Here is a 20,063-nt window from a genome sequence, read left to right on the forward strand (position 1 = left end):
ACAACACGTGTGAGGACATTGCACCCCTGCCCTGTCAGAGGCATGCAGGAGTCAAGCTTGTGAGGCGAGGCGGGAGCTTGGGCAGGAACCATATGAAGAAGCCATACTTCAGGGGAGTGGCATGTCTTGCAACTGCTCCCATCATGCCAATAGGCACGTTTAGACACTTGGAGGGTCTGCTAGAATTTCTCCCATTTGAAGTTAAAATGAGGTTCATTTCAATCCAAATTGGAGGCTCCTTATTGGTAGAAAGGCAATTGGCTCCCAGCAGCTGCCACACACAAGGTCAAGGGTGGGGGGGGCGGTTCCAGTCAGGCAAGGAGCTGATTTTGTCTTTCTGGGAAATTCTTGCATTTGATAACTTGCCTCCTCTTAGAGCAGTGAGCCAGTTTCAAACACACTCGGTCACTTTCTGAACAAGTACGAACGCAAGCAATGGTGGGGGGGGGGGCACGCTTACCTCTGGTTCCGGCTGGGAGCCATGCTCCTCTTCCGAAGAGTTTGGTAGAATTGCCCATGTTATGTTAGCACTGGCTGAGGGTAAAGAGCCAAGGGTCCCATTTTTCAGTTGGTCTGCGGAATGTGACGTGGGCCCATGCCATCCCAGGATGGTTTCTGAAATAAAGAGTGAGAATGATGTCCGCTGCTCTCCAGAGCCTGTGAAATACCTGTGAGGAGACCCATGGGACATGGGCTTTGTGTCACACATGGCGGGGTGTACCTGACTGTGCATGGGAGACACATTTACCTACAGTCTCAGGACCAGAGTCATCACAGACTAGGAAGATCACGTGTACTCATGCTCATGGGGGCCGGAGGTTCTCATCAAGTGTCTTCCCCAATCACTCTCCACCTGAATTTCTTTTTCGGATCTACCTGTCCCCACCTCCCCAGAGCTTGTCATACAGGTGTAATACAGGTGCACACTGCTGTGCCCAGCTCTTATGTGGCCCTTGAGTGCAAACCCAAGTCCTCGAGCCTGTGTGACAAGAGCCTTTCCAGAGTCGTTTCCCCAGTCCCCAGCAATACCTTCTACCAACGTAGGAGAATGCTGTTTTTAAACCTTCAAAAACAGTTTATAATAGTTACGTTAAAGACCGGGTCATATTGCCACACAGAGACCTCTCAAAGCGTGGTCTGTTGTTTAGTAGTTACAGCTCAGGAAAGATGCTGACAGTGTGGCCAGGTGCAGGGATATTAAGAAGACCCATCACTGAGCGTCAATATGCCTGGTCCATTCTAGCAAGAATAATTCTTAGAAACAGCAGCCTGCTAACCCAAAAGCATTTTCCCAATCTTCCTTCAAAGCCTGGGAGGGGAGAAAAGATTCTCTCCTCTGATAAGATTTTTATAGCATTATTATCATCATGTATCTTCACGAGCTTATTAATGGGGACAGGAGTAATGACAGGTAGATTTCTTTACCCCATAGCAATCTAGCAAGGTGAATAAATAGGTCGCTGTGGGCTCACTTCCAGCCTGGAGATTCAGTCCCCCACCTAGGAGCAGGGATAAATGAGAAAGGAACGACAGCCCGGGGAGTGGGGGCTCCCTCGGTCCTACGGTCTCAGGTGTCCCATCCTCAAGGCAATCCTGTCTGTCGGCCGGCGTTCTTCCTGAACTTGCTCAGAGGGGAAAAAACCAATCTAGAAATGACTTAAACCTTTAACATCCTGAGAGAATCTGATTGGTGGACATAAAATAGGACGGACAGCAGCAAAAGTGGGGCAGTTGCCCCCACCCCATTCCACCACCACCCCCCCTGTGTGTGTGTGTGTGTGTGTGTGTGTTGCTGGGTGTGGTGTTCTCTTTTCAATGCCATACTCAATACTTCTGAATACATACATATATAGTAGACTACATAACTCTGCTGCTTAAGCCCCAACTGAAGGAAAATGAAAACCTCTTAGCCTTCTCAGCCCAGATCTGGCAGGCTCCATCCCTCTCCCTGTGGGCTCCAGCCTTCCCACAGTGAGCCAAGTTCATTAGCATCTTAGAGCATTGCACAGGCCACCTCTACTTTCCAGAGGCTGCCCCTCTAGACCTCCTCCAGGAAGGTGGGTGAGTGGGGCGGGGGTGAGGGTGGGGTTGGGGGAGTGGTTAGCTAATCAACACCTGCTCAGAAGCCTCAAGGAGGTCCCTGGTCCAAGGGCATCAGAAGCACATTGTGGCTTCCCACTTTCTTCCTAGAACCTGCAGTTGTCTGAGCTCAGCTGGGGCACACACTGGACTCTGTTTCCTCTTTCCTTCCTATAACACCAGCTCCATGGAGTAGAGGCAACCTTGCTCTTCTGACTTTCATGGACACTGATTCATGAATGTGATCCACAGATATACACGCAGGCAAAACACTCATGCACACAAAATCTTTTTTAAAAAAATGAATGAATTCATACATGAATGAATACATATTGAAAAACATGGAGAAAGTCAGTTAGTCTTGTGGTTTAGTCTCACTTGTCTTGCCTAGTCTGTTGTGTGTCTGGTGTCCCATTCCCTATATCCTGTCCCCGCGCCTATGTTGAATCCTAAATCCTGTCTGCTGGGGATTCAATGTTTGTATCCCTACCCCATTCATATTGTGATGTCTTAACCTCTAACCCAACAAGATCTGAAGTCAGAATTTTCTAGAAGCAATTAAAGCTAAATGAAATCATCAGCAAGGGCCTTCATCCAACAGGATCTGTATCTTTAAGAAAAGACCAGAGTTGGCATTGCACACACATGGTAAGTGAAAGCATGTGACATGTGTCAGGGGGGAGGGAACGGTCATTAGTGGGGGAGGGGAAAACCCTTCAGATGGAGTCCAGCCTCCGGCACTGCCAGAAATATGCATCCATTGGTTTAGCCTTGGCAATCGCAGCCCGAGCTGACTGAGTCTTGCCTGTGTAAAAATTTGATATTCTGTTCATCATGGGTTGGTTTTGCATTGATTTCAGTTTGAAACAGTCCACTAAAGCATCACTTGCCACCATTCCTGAGATGTTTTTATATACGTTTATATATACGTTTTATAACGTATGTATACACATCTGTAACTCTGTATGGGTGTGCACACGCACCCACTCAGGAGTGCTTCTCAGTGTCCATGTGAATATGAAGGTCAGAGACCATTTTCACGATTTGGTTCTCTCTCTCCACCATGTGGGTCCCGGGGACCAAACTCAGGCCATCTGACTTGGCAGCGAATACCTTTACCAATGAGCCGTCTCACAGGCCTGATTCCTGAGATTTGGGGCACTTAGAGTCTATGCTCAAGGCTGTCGTCTCGCTGGTTTTATCTGGGCTCTGAACTGATGATGAATAATTTTTCTAAACATAATTATACAGCTCACGTCAAAGGCAAAATGATTGAGAGAATTAACCATTAACGTGTAGAAAAATATGAAGACAGTGACAACAGAAAAAAAGAACTTGCCAGCAAGCATGAAGCCCTAAGTTCAATACCCAGCATGGCCACATAGATACTACATTTACATACAGCAACAGCCCACACGTGACAGCACCAAAAATACCGGCAGTCGGCTAGAGAGGCAGGGAGTTTAAGTACACCCGGTCTTCACCACTAACGATTCAAAACATGGTGTGTAACAAGAACAAAAACATGTGGTCACCCCCTTTGTGGCTTTTCTCCCAAAACTCAAAGGTAGGATAAGAGAAACAGAGTTTTGTAGCCAGAAAGCAACATGGAGGCAAAGGCACCCGGAAGTGCCAGAGCAAGAGCCATTCTCCAGGCTAGCAGAAAAAGACAGCAGGCTGCCTTCTCTTTCCTTCCACCTTTGCTGAGCCTCTACATAGCCCAGGCTGGCTTCACGCTCACACTCCTCCACCTGTCTTCCCTGTGATCCCAGCAGTGTGTGCCACTGTGCCCGGCTCCACACACAGTTTTAAAGACAGGAATTTGGCTGAAATGTCTCAATCAGTCCTGTCTCCTGGGAGCCTCAGGACACTGAGGATCATCCGACCTCCACCCAGAGGCTGTAGCAGGTGATGGCCCCTGGAAGCCTCGGCTGCTGATTTGGGGTGACCTCATCTTTCAGGTTCAGTAAACCTTCCAGGGTTCCAGAGTTAGGCTGTGACTGCCAAAGCTGAGAAGGTATGAGACACACCTGCAGAAGAAAGCCACGTGTTCCTAACTTGCACACGTGCCAAGGAGAAATGAGAGCGGTGTGCCCACGTGCACGCAGAGGCCAGAGGAAGCCTTGGGTGTCTGTCCTCAGGTCGCAGTTGCTGCCATCTTGTACCTTTGAGACAGAGTTTCCCTCGTTTGGCCTGGACCTTGCTGACTGAAGTAGCCTGGTTGGCGAGCCCCGGGAGTCCCCTGTTTCTACCTCCCCAGTCCACCGCTGGGATCACAAATGCATGGCACCAAAGCAAACTATTTTGTTTTGTTTTAACATGTGGTCTAAGGATTGAACTTGGGTCCTCACGCTTACATGCAAACGCTGTGTTGACAGGGCCATCTCCCAGTCCTTGCCTGACAGCTTCCTTTGTGGAGAAAATACCACTCAAGAACTTTGTTTCGACTGATTAAGAAGCTCACCCATCTGAAAGACCACAAGGAGAGATTGTAGCTTTTCCTACCTACTCACGGACTGACGGCATGATCACATGTCTATCTTGGCTGAAAACCATAAAATAAAAGTGACTGGCAGTGGACAGCTTTACCACAAGAGGGGAAAGACAGAAAAGGAAGGCGCTGAGCGGAGGGAGAAGAAAAGCGAAGCAGATGGCCAGGAAAGCCCAGAATAGTCGTGTGATCCTCACATTTAACCGTTTTCAACGTGACACGCTTACCAACAGCACTTTCCAGGAATCTTGGGAGATGAGAATATTCTGGACCGTGATGGAGGGAAAGTGGACTAACTGCTTCCTGCTCTAGCTCTCCCATTGCCTGTCTGGCTTCTGTCCTCATTCAGGCCCACTAGGACCCTGCTGTCACCATCCTGACCAAGCTGGCTCCAGCATCCCCATTTCCCAAGCCTACTTTGTGCTCAGCAGGCTGGGACAGTCCAGCTCTGACCCGGAACCACAATGCGTGGTTGCAGCCTCTGCTTAGAGCTGGATCTCCTTCCCTGAACAATAACCCCAGCAGTAAGCAACCAACAAGAAACAGACAACCAAGTTCTCTGAACCCCAAATCAAGCTTCAATTCTCCTCCACTCTGGATCCCAAGTACAGAACCAGCTCTAAGTTCTGAGTCCATCTCTGCCCATTTTTCCCATAGAGCTAGGCTGGGAAGGACAGACCCTCAGCCCCTTCCAGCCAGGCACACGTGCCCAGCAAGCTGCTGACACAGAACAGGCAGGAATGGGGAGCTGCATATTCAAGCCTTAACTGAAAAGCCAAATCACCTCATTATTTTTCCCTACAAACATCTCTGAAAACATTAAAGATGCCCCAGAGACAGATCTGGAGTAAGGCTGCATAGAAGGAAAGCAGGTGCATTTGAAAATATGCTTGGAGCCAGGCGGTGGCGGTGTACACCTTTAAACCTAGCACTTGGGAGGCAGAGGCAGGGAGATCTCTCTGAGTTGAAGGTCAGCCTGGTCTACAAGAGCTAGTTCCCAGGAAAGGCTCCAAAGCTAAAGTTACAGAGAAACCCTGTCTCGAAAAACCTAGAAGAAAATATGATATGCTTGGGACAAAAGATGGACCACAGTGTATCTGCACCTGTAGACAAAGGGGCCTCAGCCAAGCAGCGTTCCTGGAGACACAAGGAAATGTTACAGGAGATGAGCTATGACATCACAGGGGCAGGCATGCTGCTTCTATTCCCAGCACTTGGAAGGTAGAGGCGTGAAGATCAGAAGTTCAAGGTCAAACTTGTCTACATAGCAAATCCAACACCAGGCTTGGCTGCATGAGAGCCTGTCATTAAATGGAAGTTGGGAAAGAACGGGAATGGGGGGGGGAGTGGACAGAAAGAAAAAAAAGGGAGGAAAAAGGGTGTCAAAAATTCACCGAATATAAAACAACATAGGGCAAGAATCAGAAAGTCAAATCCTATGTAAGGGAGAATTATACACAGAGGGCTTTGGTGAACCATAGGTGTGAGAGCTACGAAAACCCTGAGAGATTTTGCTCCCTCTCCCCTGCCCGTCCTGGTTCTCCTTAGACACAAGCACATCTTCATCGGTGTACGTCAGCTTGCAATAGCGCCAGGCAGCCTAGGGGGCCCCAGATGGTCAGTAAACACATTTCATGGTGACATTCGCTCCGATCTACTAGATATGGGTCATGTTTGAACCCTGAAGACCCAGAAGAGACTCCATTTCTTTCCCAATGTGTGGTACAGACTTAAATAGCTTGTGTACATTATTTTAAAAACTGTGTTGTTACAGGGACACAGAAGTCTCAAATGAGCTGGGAGCAGAGATGAATTACCCATGAAGCTTCCGTCTCCCACCAGTCCAGTAGTGTGCAGGTATAGTGGTGAGCAAGGATGCCTTCCAATGTTCAGGCATGTTTATGGAGGCTTAGGGAGACAGCTCAGGTGGATAAAGTGCTGGCTTTGCAAACATGAGGACCTAAGTTTGACCTCCAGCACCCATGTAAACATTGAAAAGCGGGTCCGTTCATGAACATATAACCCAAGTGCCAGGGAGGCAGAGATAGGTGGGTCCTTGGACACCCTGGCTAGACAGTCTAGTCTACTATTCTTCTTAAACAATCATTTTTATTGTTTTTAATTATGTGTATGTATGTGGCATGGTGTGTATAGAGGTGACATGGATGGTGTAGGAGGTCCTTCTGTCTGTGTGTTTCTTTTCTTGGTTAATGAATAAAGAAACTGCCTTGGCCTGTTGATAGGACAGAACTTAGGTAGGTGGGAAAGATGGAACTGAATGCTGGGAGGAAGAAGGGCAGAGTCAGGGGGAGATGCCATGGATCCACCGCCAGAGATAGACATGCTGGAACTTTGTTGGTAGGTCACAACTTCATGGTGATACACAGATTAATAGAAATGGATTAAATTAAGATGTAAGAGTTAGCCAATAAGAAACTAGAGCTAATGGGCCAAGAATTAATTTAATGAATACAGTTTCTGTGTGGTTATTTCAGATGTAAGCTAGCCAGTCGGCCAGGGAGAACAAGTGGCCCCCTCCCTCCTACACATGGATGTGTGCACACCAGTGTAAGTGTCTATAGAGGCCAGAGGAGGGCATCAGATTCCCTGGGACTGGAATTACAGGCAGGTTGGTGCCATGCAATGTGAGTACTGGGAATCTAGCTCTAGCGAGTGCTCTTAACCTAAGCCTGTCCTCCACCCCTGTACTATTCCTGTAGCCTTTTTGAAGCCTGAAATCATTTACTTATTGGGTTTTGGTTTTGTTTTGTCTTGAGATGGAGTACTTTACTGATCAAGCCATTTTACCCACCCTCTCCTCCAAAGCTAGTTTCCCCTTTATTATTGAATTTATTCTTCAGCAATGTCTTTCTGTCTGCTTACTACTGACACCTCAGATAGGACTGAATTCTCTTAAGACTAGATGTTTCTGTCTTTGGCTTCTGGAAGAGGAACTAGCAATGCTTCTGGAATGTTCTTCATAAAATCCTCCCGTATGACCAGCCCCAAGGGGGGCCTGCATGATACTGCCCTAAAGGGAGCTGTATGAACCTATCCTTTAGAGGGGGTGAACAGGGCAGAAGAGAAAGGCCATGTGTAGGGTCTGCCATCTAGAGTAGCTGGTAACTACAGTGGATACACACTGTGGAAAGCTGGAGGCAGGGTCCCCAGCAATGATCTGAAAGGCGGCATACTGAGGACGAGAGTCACGAACAGCATGGAACATCAGGGCAAGGCTGCTAAATCTGAAAGGATACACTCTGGCTGTATTTTTATAGGATGAGATGGAGACTTCACTGGACCAAAGGATAGTTGTAGAATATCCATTAAAGATGTGTTACATTTGTTTATGCTGTAGAACATTTGTTTAATGATGCAAAGATGTGTTGCATTCTTTTATGTTACATTGGTTTAACTCTGTGAAGCTGTGCTACTTTGCCTGCCTAAAACACCTGATTGGTCTGATAAAGAACTGAACAGCCAATAGCGAGGCAGGAGAAAGGATAGGTGGGGCTGGCAGAATAAATAGGAGGAGAACATCAGGGGCCAGCACCCAGCTACACAGCAAGTCTGGAGTAAGAAGTTAACCAAGGTATACAGAAATAGAAAAACTAGCTAGAAACAAGCCAATCTAAGGACAGGCATGCATAAGTAATAAGTCTCTGTGTGTATTTTTTAGGGAGCTGGTTGGTAGGCCCCCAAAGAGTCAAAGAGTAAAAAGCAGGGCATGGTGATCCATACCCATAATTGCAGCTCTAAGAATGCTGAGGCAGGAGGATCACCAAAAGATCAAGGCCAACCTAGGCTACATAGTAAAGTCAAAGCCAGCCTGGACTACACAGTGAGATCCTGTCTCAGAAAATTAAGAAGGGATGGACAGATACAACAGGATACACACATGTACAACCAGGTCAACACGCATCTCAACCAGGCAAGCTCAGGGGCTGAAAAGGGAGCACTTACCAGAAGACCCTGGCTTGTGGCTGGGTGGGCCCACCTGGCGCACACTCTGCTGGAGCAGGGTGAGGCACTCCCCAAGGCAGCTCAGGGTGGCAGCGGAGGTAGCCTTCAGGAGAAGCAGGTCCTGGTCCAAGGCAGTGAGGGGGCCGGAGCCTGGAAGGGACTCGATGGCGTGCACGAGGTTCTTCTGCTGACCTTCCACCTGGTTCATCATCTAGAAAACAAGGACAACAGAGATAAGGAGAGGCCCCAAGCCCACAGGGAGCTTTGGCGTTGGGACAGAGACAGGTAGGCTCTACGCACAGGGTATTCTGTGCACATTTAGCCATTGCTGTGGTGGTCAGGCCCCAGGTGCCTGCGTGGGGGTCCATCTATTCACACCCTAAAATACTGACCAAAGAGAATATCAGAATGACATCAGAGTTAAAAAGGAATAGCTGAACCATTAGGTACTACTTTACAGACATCGGAAAACAAGTCAATAATAAATACATTAAAAACAAAAAGTCCTGGGCTTTGGAGATAGCTTAGCTGGCAGAATCCTTGTCTGGCATACACAAAGCTCTGGGTTCATTCCCAAGCACCACTTAAACCAGGCATGATGTGGTATACCAGTACTCCCAGCACTAGAGGGTAGAGGCAAGAGGATCAGAAGTAAAAGGTCATGAGTTCAAAGCCAGCCTGGGCTGCATGAGACAGTACTACATGGTGAGTTCAAAGCCAGCCTGGGCTATGCGACACCCTTAAAGAAAAAGCAGAAGACTTTCCACCCCTCCTCAACACTGTTCTATGGAGGGCTCTCCCTCAGAGCAGGGGTTGTTTTTTGCTTCCCCTCCAGCTCCAGTCCATCTCATCTAAGCACCCCCATCCCAAAGCCGAGTGAAATGGGGAGCTGATGTAGGGAAAGACATGGTCAAACCACCGCCAAGCCAGCCCATTCTGATGATTACAGACAACACGGCTTTCTGTCACATCGCGTGAGACATTGGGGAGAAGAGAACAACCAGGAATGGTAGAACCATTCCTACACCCTGGCTTACACCACGACAAAACCAAGAAACCCTCCTGTGGTCTGCCCTCCATGCAAGCTCATCACAAGGCGAAGCACAGTCTTACTGTGACTTTGAATGTCACGTTGAGGAGAAAATGCTCCAGAGAGAGCTAGCGAAGTACTCCATGGTTGTCTTGTGCCATCCTGGCCCCCTGTGTTTTACAGCTTGTCACATTAAATCAGATGATGTGCATAAAGCGCTAAGCACCACATCCAGCAGATAATTAGTCATTCCAAGAAGGGGGTGAGAAAGCAGCAGCCCAAGGTCATGGGGCTGCCAACACTGAGTGGGGCCATGGCCTACGCCTCAGACACCACTCCGTCGCTCTTTGGGTTTGCCTACGAAACCTGCTCCCAGCTCCTAGTGACATTTCTGGCTCCTCTGACCTTGTCAATCCCAGAGGACTCTCGCCACCAGCATGATGAGCCCAGCTGGAAAGCAGCAGTAACGGTACATGTGACACTGGACTTGGACCCACCGTTCTCAGGAGTTCTGTCCCACAGGCTCGTGAATTTGGATACCTGGTCCCCAACTGGTAGTGCTGTTTTGAGATGTTGGGAAACCTTCAGTAAGTGGGGCCAAGTTGGATGAGGTAGATCATTAAGGCGTGGGTCTTGGGGCATATAGCCCACCCTGCTTCTGGTTCTCTAAGATGTGAACAAATGGCTGTTGTCATTCCCACTGCCACACAGCACCCCCCCCCCGCCTTCCCTGCCATCATGGACTTCCTCACACCATGAGTTAAAATAACCCTCTCTTCCCTAAAGTTGCTGCTTGGCGGATATTTTGTCACAAAGAGAAGAAAAACAGTGAGCACGCCTGTGGGCTATTCCTTTCCACCGTGTGAAATGTGTGTCACTGTGACTGGTTTAATGAAGAAGCTGGCTGGCCAATAGCTGGACAGGTAGCGGTTAGGTGGGACTGGCAGACAAAAAGGGAGTGTGAGGAAGAGGAGGAGTCATCTTGGGAGTTTTGGGCAGATGCAGAGGAAGCAGGAGATGAACTTGCAATATTGATCAAAGGTACTGAGTCAGATGGAATAGCAGAGCATAGATAAGAAGTATGGGTTAGTTTAAAATGTAAGCGTTAGTTAGTAACAAGCCTGAGCTATTGGCCGAGCATTTAAATTAATAATAAGTCTCTATGTGATTATTTGGGAACTGGCTGGTGGGACAGAAAAGTTTGCCTACATATGTCTGTCTGGGCTCCCCTATCCCTCTCGCCCCAATGTTTGCTTAGAAAACAAATGTTATTATCTATCATTTGATATAGTCATATACTTTAACAAAAACCAACGAAAAGCTCATCTAGACTGGAGAGGTGTTCAGTCAAGTGCTTATTGAGCAAGCTTAAGGCCCTGGGTTTGATTCCTCAAAATCCACATCAAAAAGCAAGTCCCCTATAACCACAGTGCTGGAGAGGTGGGGACAGGAGGATCCCCAGGGACTCACTGGCCAGCCAACCCAGCCTGACTGGCAAACCTCGAGTTCAGTGAGAGACCCTGCCTCAAAAAGCAAGGTAGAGAAAGATTAAGGAAGAGACCCAGTGTTGATCCCAGCATCCACACACACATGTGCTCAGGCACATGCACACATACACTCACACTAATGTATACACAGTGTTCTCCCCCCCCCAACTATTTCAATTTTACAAAATGATTTTTTAAAAATCACCATGTTCATAAACACACTGCAGAGACACACTCTGGAGCTCCTCACTGTCCTGTGCACACCTACGGTCTGCCTGTGTAACTCCGTCTTTATGGATCACAGAGGTCGAATCAGCCTGTGCTTTTTCAGCAGTATCTGAGACACTGCAGGGCCCGGAGAGTACCTTTCTCTTTCTGGCTCCTCCAGAAAGTTTCTTGAATCACCTAATTTAATCCAAAGTTGTAAGCCCAGGACTGAGGCTGCAGCTCTGGGGAGGATGGCAGAGATGGCGCAGCCCTTGCCTAGCTTGCACTAAGCCCTGGGTTCGAGCCCAGGTACTGTGTAGACCGGGCGTGTTGTCACAGCTCTCGGGAGGTGGAGGCAGGAGCCGAAGGTCAACCTCGGCTACACTGAAAACTCAAAGCCAGACAAGGAAACCTCAGGCCATCTTAAAAAAAAAATACATAAAAGAGAAAGAAAAAAGAAAAAGGAAGACATCTCCAGCAAACTCCTCATACTGCTCCCCCCCCCCAACCAAGCATTCATCTCCCTCCAACATCACTTGTACTTGTTTTCTCTGCTCAGGGATGCTGGCGTGTGAGCAGGGACCACCATCTGAACTGGGCTCTGATGAATCCCAGATGCAGAGAGAACAACCAAATCGCAATATCCACATTCTTTCAATGAAACACAAGGGTGTTCATTTAGGACCCAAAGTTCAGAGAAGCATCAATGAGTATCATAGGGCTTTAGCCTAGGTCTGTCATTCTGCCAATGAACAATACCTCTTTGTTGGTTTCAGCTTCTTAAGAAAGACTGACAATCAGCTACGTTTAATTTTCAATCAGATAAAATATCTAAGTGTTCAATGCAGCCAACTGCACATACATCTGCTAACAGAGAAAGCTGGGTTTTGTGCTATCTGTAGGACTCAGCACTTTCTCAAAATTCTCACCATAAAACCTAGTCTCAGAAAAATGATGTGTCACAAAAGGAGAATATACTGATGACGCCTATAATCCATTATATATTTTACTATCATGAGTGGAGCTATAAAGAGTAACAGAAGAGGTAAGCAAGATAGAGCTGCTAACTGATACGGAATATTCTCGGTTTTAATCAACAAAGAGACCCATATTCCAAATTATATTGTACAGGATAAACACTTGCTATTTCACAAGCATAAGCTATTATGTAAATCTTAGGTCATAAAAACACAAAATAGGTTTATGGGATGTCCTAGTCTACTGCCACAGAAGCACAGGCCCAGAGATGGAGCACACATCAGCTCTCTGAAAGCATTCAACGGTATCTACCGAGAGCTAGTACCAGAGGCACTTGGAAATGGTGTTGAAAAGGGTGTGGTTACAATGATGGAGATATATTAGGACAAAGTGGGAGAGGAATGGGGTGGGCCTGCAGCCCTGCACACTGGGACCTAGTTATGTTCAATGTCAACAGCGCCTCCTGGAGTAACTCTTTGCCCAGATACCAATAATAAAGCATCTATTGGCTTTCATCACCTTCCTTAGTAAAGTGAACACTGAAGACAGTGAGGGAAACTCCAATTCCAGATGGTGTGGCGCCTTCTTCTGGCCTCCATGGGCACTGCACACACATAGTACACAGACAAATGTATACACATATACATGTACACACACACACACAAATACATATACAAACCAGGGGCAGCAAGATGGCTTAGTAGGTAAAGGCTCTTACCACTAAGTCTGACCAGGACCTACATGGTAGAAAAATAGAACTGATTTCCATAATTTATCCTCTGATCTCCACATATGTGCTATGTCACACAGTATGCATGCACGCGTGCACACACACACACATACACACACACACACACACACACACACAATTTCTTTTAAAGAACATAGCGCAAATTTCAATTCATTCTGGCATTTGGCTTCTTAATCAAGGGCATCACCTATCTCTAACACAAGTGCAAAAATGGAATCCTAAATTAAACATCAAAGGTACAAATATAGGTCAGGCTGTGTTTCCCAGATAACTTACTTCACAGGACATAGGGAAGCCCTGGCCTTTTTCCATAGCACTCGAGAGGCAATGCACACTGCAGAATCGAATCATGGAGTTAGTGCTAAGAGGGCTAGCAGCTATATTGAAACTCAAGACACAGAAATCTGGAATGCTGCACAGTAGCCCAAACCCACAAGTTCAAGTTGTCCTTGGAAGAGCTGAAGAAAGCCTTGGAGTGGGGAAAGCAGCCAAGGGTCTCCTCTCTTGCTGCTTCGGCATCTCTCAACTGCAAGCCTTGATGCTGGTTTTTGAGGTATCTGTGGAATCCGGTGCTGAAGGTCATTACCAACCAAGTCAGTCATTCATTTCTTCTTTAACACAAGATCGTCGCAAGTGCCTCATGACTACAGAATCCTAGTTCTGGATTGGGAGCCACAGCTACACCAGCTGCCTGGGGCCGTCCGTAACTCAATCCTGCTTGTAAGCAGGGACAACTGACCCCACAGACAAAGTGACTTTTGTTGGACATCTGTCCCTAGTTTTCTGAGGCACTGTTAAGTCTCACTTTGGATCCAAGTGGCTAACTGAGGTATCGTTTTGTTTGCCAGCATTCTTTGGAAGCAGGAATTCAAAATGACATCACTCCATCCTTCATGGCTGAAAATGAATTTCACTCTGTGTGTTGTTGTTATTGTTTGCTTATCCACTCCTCTGCTGTTGGACATTGGTTATATCCTGATCTTTATCCAGTCTTACTCCATGCTATAAAGCAAACTTCCAATTCTTAGTATTCTGACCCCTGTCTCCTCCCTCCAGAGACACAGCCGACTTCTTTGCCAGCGTCCCCCTTCCTTCCCCCTCCCTCCAATACAGAACAATAAAATCAGCCTTGCCTGATCAGTAGATTCTACTGTTACTATTTAGAGAGCTTGGGGCTGGAGAGATGGCTCACTGGTTAAGAGCACTAGAGCCCCCACCCCTTGCAGAGGACCGTGGCTCAATTTTCAGCACCTACATGGGGACTCAACCATACTTAACTCCAGTTCCAGGAGACCCGAGGCCCTCTTCTGAATGCCTCGGGTACCAGACACACACAGTGCACATACCTACATGCAGACTATTAAGTTTCAATTCTGGCCCAATTGGCTCAGTGCCTATTTAACATAACAAAGTGAACCTGGCCTCCAGGTTCTCCCAGCATCCTCCAGTCCCTACCTCTTACAGGTACACTCTGAACTCTCTGGCCCAGGGGCTGGGCTGCCCTTTCTCTCAGGGCTCCTCCCTATAACATCCAGACATGTCGGTTATCTGCTCCTTCCAGCCTCCCAGCTGCTGTACACAGCCCCCCTACCACCGCCACCCCATACACACGGCCCAGCTCAGCCTGGTCACGTCCACTCTGGACTCGCCCGATGTCCCTGCCTCTACCAATGCTCTCCCTTCTATCTACGTAAATTTTCTCCTCTACCACACCTAGGAGCAGCCATGTCCTTTCCTTCTTACAGACGAAATATTTAAATACATAGAATAAAGACATCTGTAGAGAAGGACCTGGAGAACTGGCATTGCCATCTGTGATGGCTTTTCCTCCATGATTCTGTGTGCTGGGCACAGTGACCCTAGTCACACACTTGCAATTCCACCTTCCCTGGAACCCCCGAGCTTTGTTCCCTCCTTCCTTTAAGTACATCAACCTAGAATGGCAGAGTTCGCTATAAGGAGAGTCCCAGGACACTTTCCATAATCCAAGACACGACCTCATGTAGGCCAGCTCTAGCCTTAGTGTGGCCATCTTGCAGAACTCAATATGTCTGAAAAGACACTGGTACACTCTCTTCGGCTATCAGGCTATTGAGATGTGGACCCCCAAACCTATAATTTCTCTCCAAGAATCTTATGCTGAATGAAGGAAAAGGCAGAAGGCTGGTGCCAGTTGGAGAGGAAGCCTAGAAAACCGTTCACGCTTTTGACATGTCAGATCACCTCAGTAGGAGAGAATGGAGCCCAGGCAATGAGGAGTCAGTGATAGGCAAGACCGCCTTGACCAGGACTGGTTACTCGCGCCCTCCCCACTCCCCTCTGCCCCAATCTGCTTCTGTGACTCAACTGCATGGTCTTCAAAGTTAACTTGAGTGTTGACAACTGATTGTGCACTGTCAAGACTAGAGGCAAACGCAGGCATCCTGGAACCACTCCAGCCGGAAGAGAGCAGCACACACAGACCTGACTGGCTGGCTGGGAAGCTGGAGGAATCTATTTGGAGACAGGACCCATTCCCGTTTTCAGAAAACTGGCAGGAAGGACAGAAGCATGCACTCTGGGTATTTGCTTGGCGCCTCTCTGGAATCCCAGGGAGGCTATCATTAATTTTGACCATTACAGAATGACTGAAGGCATCTCTGTCACCCCCATGCTGGGAGGGAGGACAGGCAAATGGCATTTCTCCACTTCAACATCTCAACCGCTGGCCTTTACCACACACTTTGTGAGGGAAGAGGTTGTGTGCTGGGCGGGGCCGTCCCATCCGAGCCTGTTCCAGCTCCTCCATGGCAGAATGGTTTGTCGGGCCAGGAAATTCCAGCGATGTTTATAAACCAGCTCATACGGCCCCAGGCAGAGAGCAAAGGGCAAAAGCAACATTCTAAATCACACACACGCTTTCAGAAACTGAACCATGCTAAAGAGGCCCTGCCTTCATTTCCTAAGAACTTCATTTCTTTTTCTCTGACTTTTCTCAAGCCACTTCCTCATCACCGCATCCCAGCTCCACACCACAACAATATAAAATGTGAGTTTCCTTTGTACAAACGCCCAAGAAGCCTTCTGAGGGACAGCAGTCTCAAGACAGTTGAGAAACCCAGCTGGGAGCGGGGGGCCGCACAAGGATGAGTCCTGGGTGTAAATCTCTAACGTTGCATAAAAACCCAGGCAACACAGTTCAGGGTTCATTACTCTTACAATATAAACCCAGGACAAACTGTGATTGGGGCACCTATTTAACATAGCAAAGTGGACCTGGCTGCCAGGTTCTCCCAGCATCCCTTACTGGGATGCTTAGTCCCAGCCTCTTACAAGGTATGGCTGGTATAACCCACCCTCTACCCTGAACTCCCCAGCCCAGGGGCTGGGCTTACTTCCCCTAGAAGTTCTTCCCTATATAACCCAGTCATTTTGGTTACTTGGCCCTTTTGTCTACCCTTTACTCTCCTGGTCTCCTGGCTCCCCCTTCCCCTCTCCTCACAAGGCCCAGCTCAGCCACGCACACTCTGGATGCATCCAGTCAGATGTCCCTGCCTCTGGCTATGCTCCTCCTCCTCCTCCTCCTCCTCCTTCATCTTTTTTTTTTTTTAATAAACCTTCTCGTCCAGCATATCTAGGAGCAGTCAAATCCTTCCTTTTTATTTTTGCATTAAATTATAAGCACAGAAGACCCTGGTATTAAATATGTGTGTGCAGTGCTGCTGATCACACCCCCTAACTCCTCCCCTGTCCCCCACCCCCATCCCCACCTCACACACACCAGGCAAACACTACCAATGAGCTACACCTTCAGCCCCTTCCCAACACCACCCCATTACTTCTTATATGTACACCAAGCCAGTTTTCCTACATACCCCAGGCCAGCCTAGGGCTCATGAGCCTCCTGCCTGAGTCTCCTAAGAGCTGGGTGGTGACAGGTGGGTGTCACCATCCTGTACTTTGGCTAAAAGAAAAACTGAGGCGGAGGGTATTTTTAGAACTGTGTACAAGATGTTGCAAGAGCCCCAAACGACACCCCAACAAGTCCATGACATGTGACTTGTGCCTCTCTCGCTTGAGGTTAGGTGTGAGCTGATTGTTTTAGAAACAGTGTACCCAGGAACAGAGCGACTCTGAAAACAGAGAAGTTCCCTTTCCAGACGGGCACTGGCCTGCTGAGGGGGAATCTCCTTTTGTGAGGGTGTGTCCCCTCTGTCCTAGGAAGGGAAAGGCAGCCAAGGGATGGAAGATTGTCCTCTGAGGGAAGGGTTGACCAAGTTCTAGCTGCAGAACTGAGAGCCAAAGCTGCATTTTAAGTTTTTATTATTATGTCTTAGAGATCCATGAAAGAAAAATGCCTCTGACCTGCAAGCCCCTTGCCCAAGGACAGACAGTTCCCAAAATGCTGGAGGCTATTGTTTGTGGGAGAAAACAAGCCACCTGTTTTCACTCCCCTAATCGAGTCTATTTGACCCATCTGCATGGGATGTGCTTATCACAGGTGGGCAGGAGGCTCACAGGCAAGAAATAAGTCAGGATGTACTCTTGTTCCTGAGTGGGTGTAGATAGGATGTACGTCAGAATGTACGTTTGCCCCTGATTGGAAATGTAACGAATTGTGGGGTTTTCTGCTGCTGCAAACTGTGACTTGGGGGCCAGAGGTAGACCTGGCCAGAGCCCATCCACTTAGCCAGTATTTAATTAAAGCTTGTTTCAAATTTGGCTTTAAATTGCGGTAGTGGTCTTACTCTCGGTCAGTGAGATTAACAGTGCTACTACATGTTTATCTGGTAAAAACAAACCTCCAAAACCTCCCTAACCTACACTCATGAAGCATCTGCATCTGATACTGCCCCTGTGTGAACACTAGAATCCCCCTTACAGCATCAAGCCTACACAAGCCAACGGTCAACATGTGCGAGATCAAACCATTTTCCTGAGCCTTTCCCACACCTCGTTCTAAAGGAACAAAAAGGGTTTGTTGTGGACGCAGTAATGGAGGCATGGCCGTGGGGGTGTGAAGCAGCCGGTCACAGTGCCTCTGCAAACAGGCAGCCAAGACCAATGCTGTTGCTGCCTTTTCTGTTTTATCCCCAGTTCATGGAATCCTGCAGCTTACATCCAAGAAGTTTCTTTCTTCCTGTTCCATTAACCTCTCTGGAAACGCCTTTACACCACAGAGGCTGGTGTGTCTCCTAGGTGATTCCCGACCCAGTCAGGATTTCTGAACCAGTCAGGTTGACAACCAGGATGAACCATCAGAGTTCATTTTCAGGAAAGTATTACATTTTGCAAGATGAATAGGATGTCACTAAGATTCCCTTAACAAAGAAGCCCAGATAATACCTCAAAATTCTAGCTGGATGTGGTGCTCAGGTCTGGAATCCCAGCACTTGGGAGCCTGAAGCAGGAGAATTGCTGTGAGCTGAAGGCCAGCAATACAGTAAGACCCTGTTTCAAAACAACAAAAATATAGACACTAACCTCTGCTGGGAGCAGAGTTGGACCTGAAGTTCAGTTAGTATATGCTACTTATTTTTGAAGTTTAATTACTTTACTGGGCTTGGTCAGATATTCACCCAAAGGCACACAGAAGAGCGTGACCACCACACAGCTCTCTTTTCCAACGGACATGAATCTCACTCCTGCCAATGACTTTCAAGATGAAAATGCATCTTGAAAAGGTGCTCCAAAGAAGAAAGAAATAGAGCAGACAGGCCCTCAGCCTCCAGGCCAATTCTTGGCAGCTTCAGCACCTTGACAAATGAACCCCTGGAGAGACAAATGCATTTATCCGGAATCTGCTTCCTGAATCTGAAGGGGACAGTTGTGTTCAGGGATAAGCCACTAGTAATTAATATTTACTGTGTCCCTAGTGGGTAAATGGAACGGCAGTTACCATTTCACAGGAGAAAGAACATGATTCGCTCACACAAACTGCTTACAACCTAATCCTCAGGCACTCAAATATATAACAGAACCATAATCTCTGGCACATGGTGCTTAGCGAGAGAGTCCCCACCCTTTGCAGGGGCAGAAATAGGCCATCTCACTCCAAATCCATCTTCACTCTTTCCCTAGTATTTCCTCTGACCCTGAGTACAGAAAAACAAAACAAAACACTTCTAAAATCAAGGGGGGGGGGGAATGCAATCTCAGTTTGGGAAATGAACAGGGTGGGGTGGGGCTGGCTTTCAGGGCCATCGGAAGGCTCAGAGCCTCAGGGTTCAGGAGACAAGGTTCCATATTTTGCTTGAAGAAAGATTAGAAACCCAGTGATGTTAGCCCAACAAGCAGGAGGTTTGCTGACTGTTACCAGGAAGAGCTGCCCAGAACCTACCAGGGAAGGGCTCGCAGCTCCTCTCTTTAGAAACATAACTGACTGACCCTTTATCTTGTTCAGTTGGAAGTCCTGGCTTGCCTCTGCATGGTCTGAGAAGCCCCAGTCCTGTACTCTCTCCAAACCATGCCCACTCAGAGAATCTCTGAACAAAGAAAAGGCACACACACACACACACACACACACACACACACACACAGCCCAAAAAGCCAGTTCGGTATTCTTGGCAGCTACTGCACTTTTCTCCCCTGGAGTTGCCAGCCGCCCAAGTCCCCATCTACAGCACTCAGCTTTGGGCACAGACCCAGTTGTGGGGGACATGTCATCACCCTCATCTAGAACCTGTAAAGTCCCCCTGCTTTATAGTTCAGGGGTGCAGCCTCTCTGGCCTCCCAATCTCTGGGACTGGAGAACTCAGTGGGGAGTTCTTTTGCTCAAATAAAACTGTTATACTTTTTCAGTTTGGGCTTGATTTGGCTTATTGTGTCAGCAGAGAAACTGATTATGGGGTGGGGCAGAAAACCTATTACAACCTTCCCTCATCTCCATGTCTCTCCCTTCCTTCTTGTCTTGTTCAGTAGAAGTCCCTCCATGATACAAATGCCAACCCTGGAGCCATATCCACCCAATTGTGTGGCTTGGTGCCTCCTCTTCCAAACAGAGTAAATGCTGGCCTTGGGCAATGTGGTCCTGCTGCTTCAGCCACCTGACAGCAGGCCACTACGGGGAGAACAGCCATCACATGACTTATGTTCCTT

General features: G+C 47.9%; 1 protein-coding gene across 3 annotated transcripts in view; it reads right to left on the reverse strand.

The window, feature by feature from the left end:
- Osbpl10 (oxysterol binding protein like 10) overlaps nucleotides 1-20,063 on the reverse strand; it is a 257,610-nt gene that overhangs the window by 59,389 nt on the left and 178,158 nt on the right. For all 3 annotated transcript variants that reach the window (XM_085688999.2, XM_048424343.3, XM_085689000.2), the window contains 2 exons: nucleotides 8,534-8,744; nucleotides 461-615 (listed from right to left, as the gene is read on the reverse strand). In XM_085688999.2, the coding sequence (XP_085545125.2) occupies nucleotides 461-615; nucleotides 8,534-8,744 (366 nt within the window). The remainder of the gene's footprint in view (nucleotides 1-460; nucleotides 616-8,533; nucleotides 8,745-20,063) is intronic.

The sequence above is a fragment of the Myodes glareolus genome, chromosome 4 (genome assembly GCF_982192425.1).
Source record: "Myodes glareolus chromosome 4, mMyoGla1.1, whole genome shotgun sequence".
Lineage (NCBI taxonomy): Eukaryota > Metazoa > Chordata > Mammalia > Rodentia > Cricetidae > Myodes > Myodes glareolus.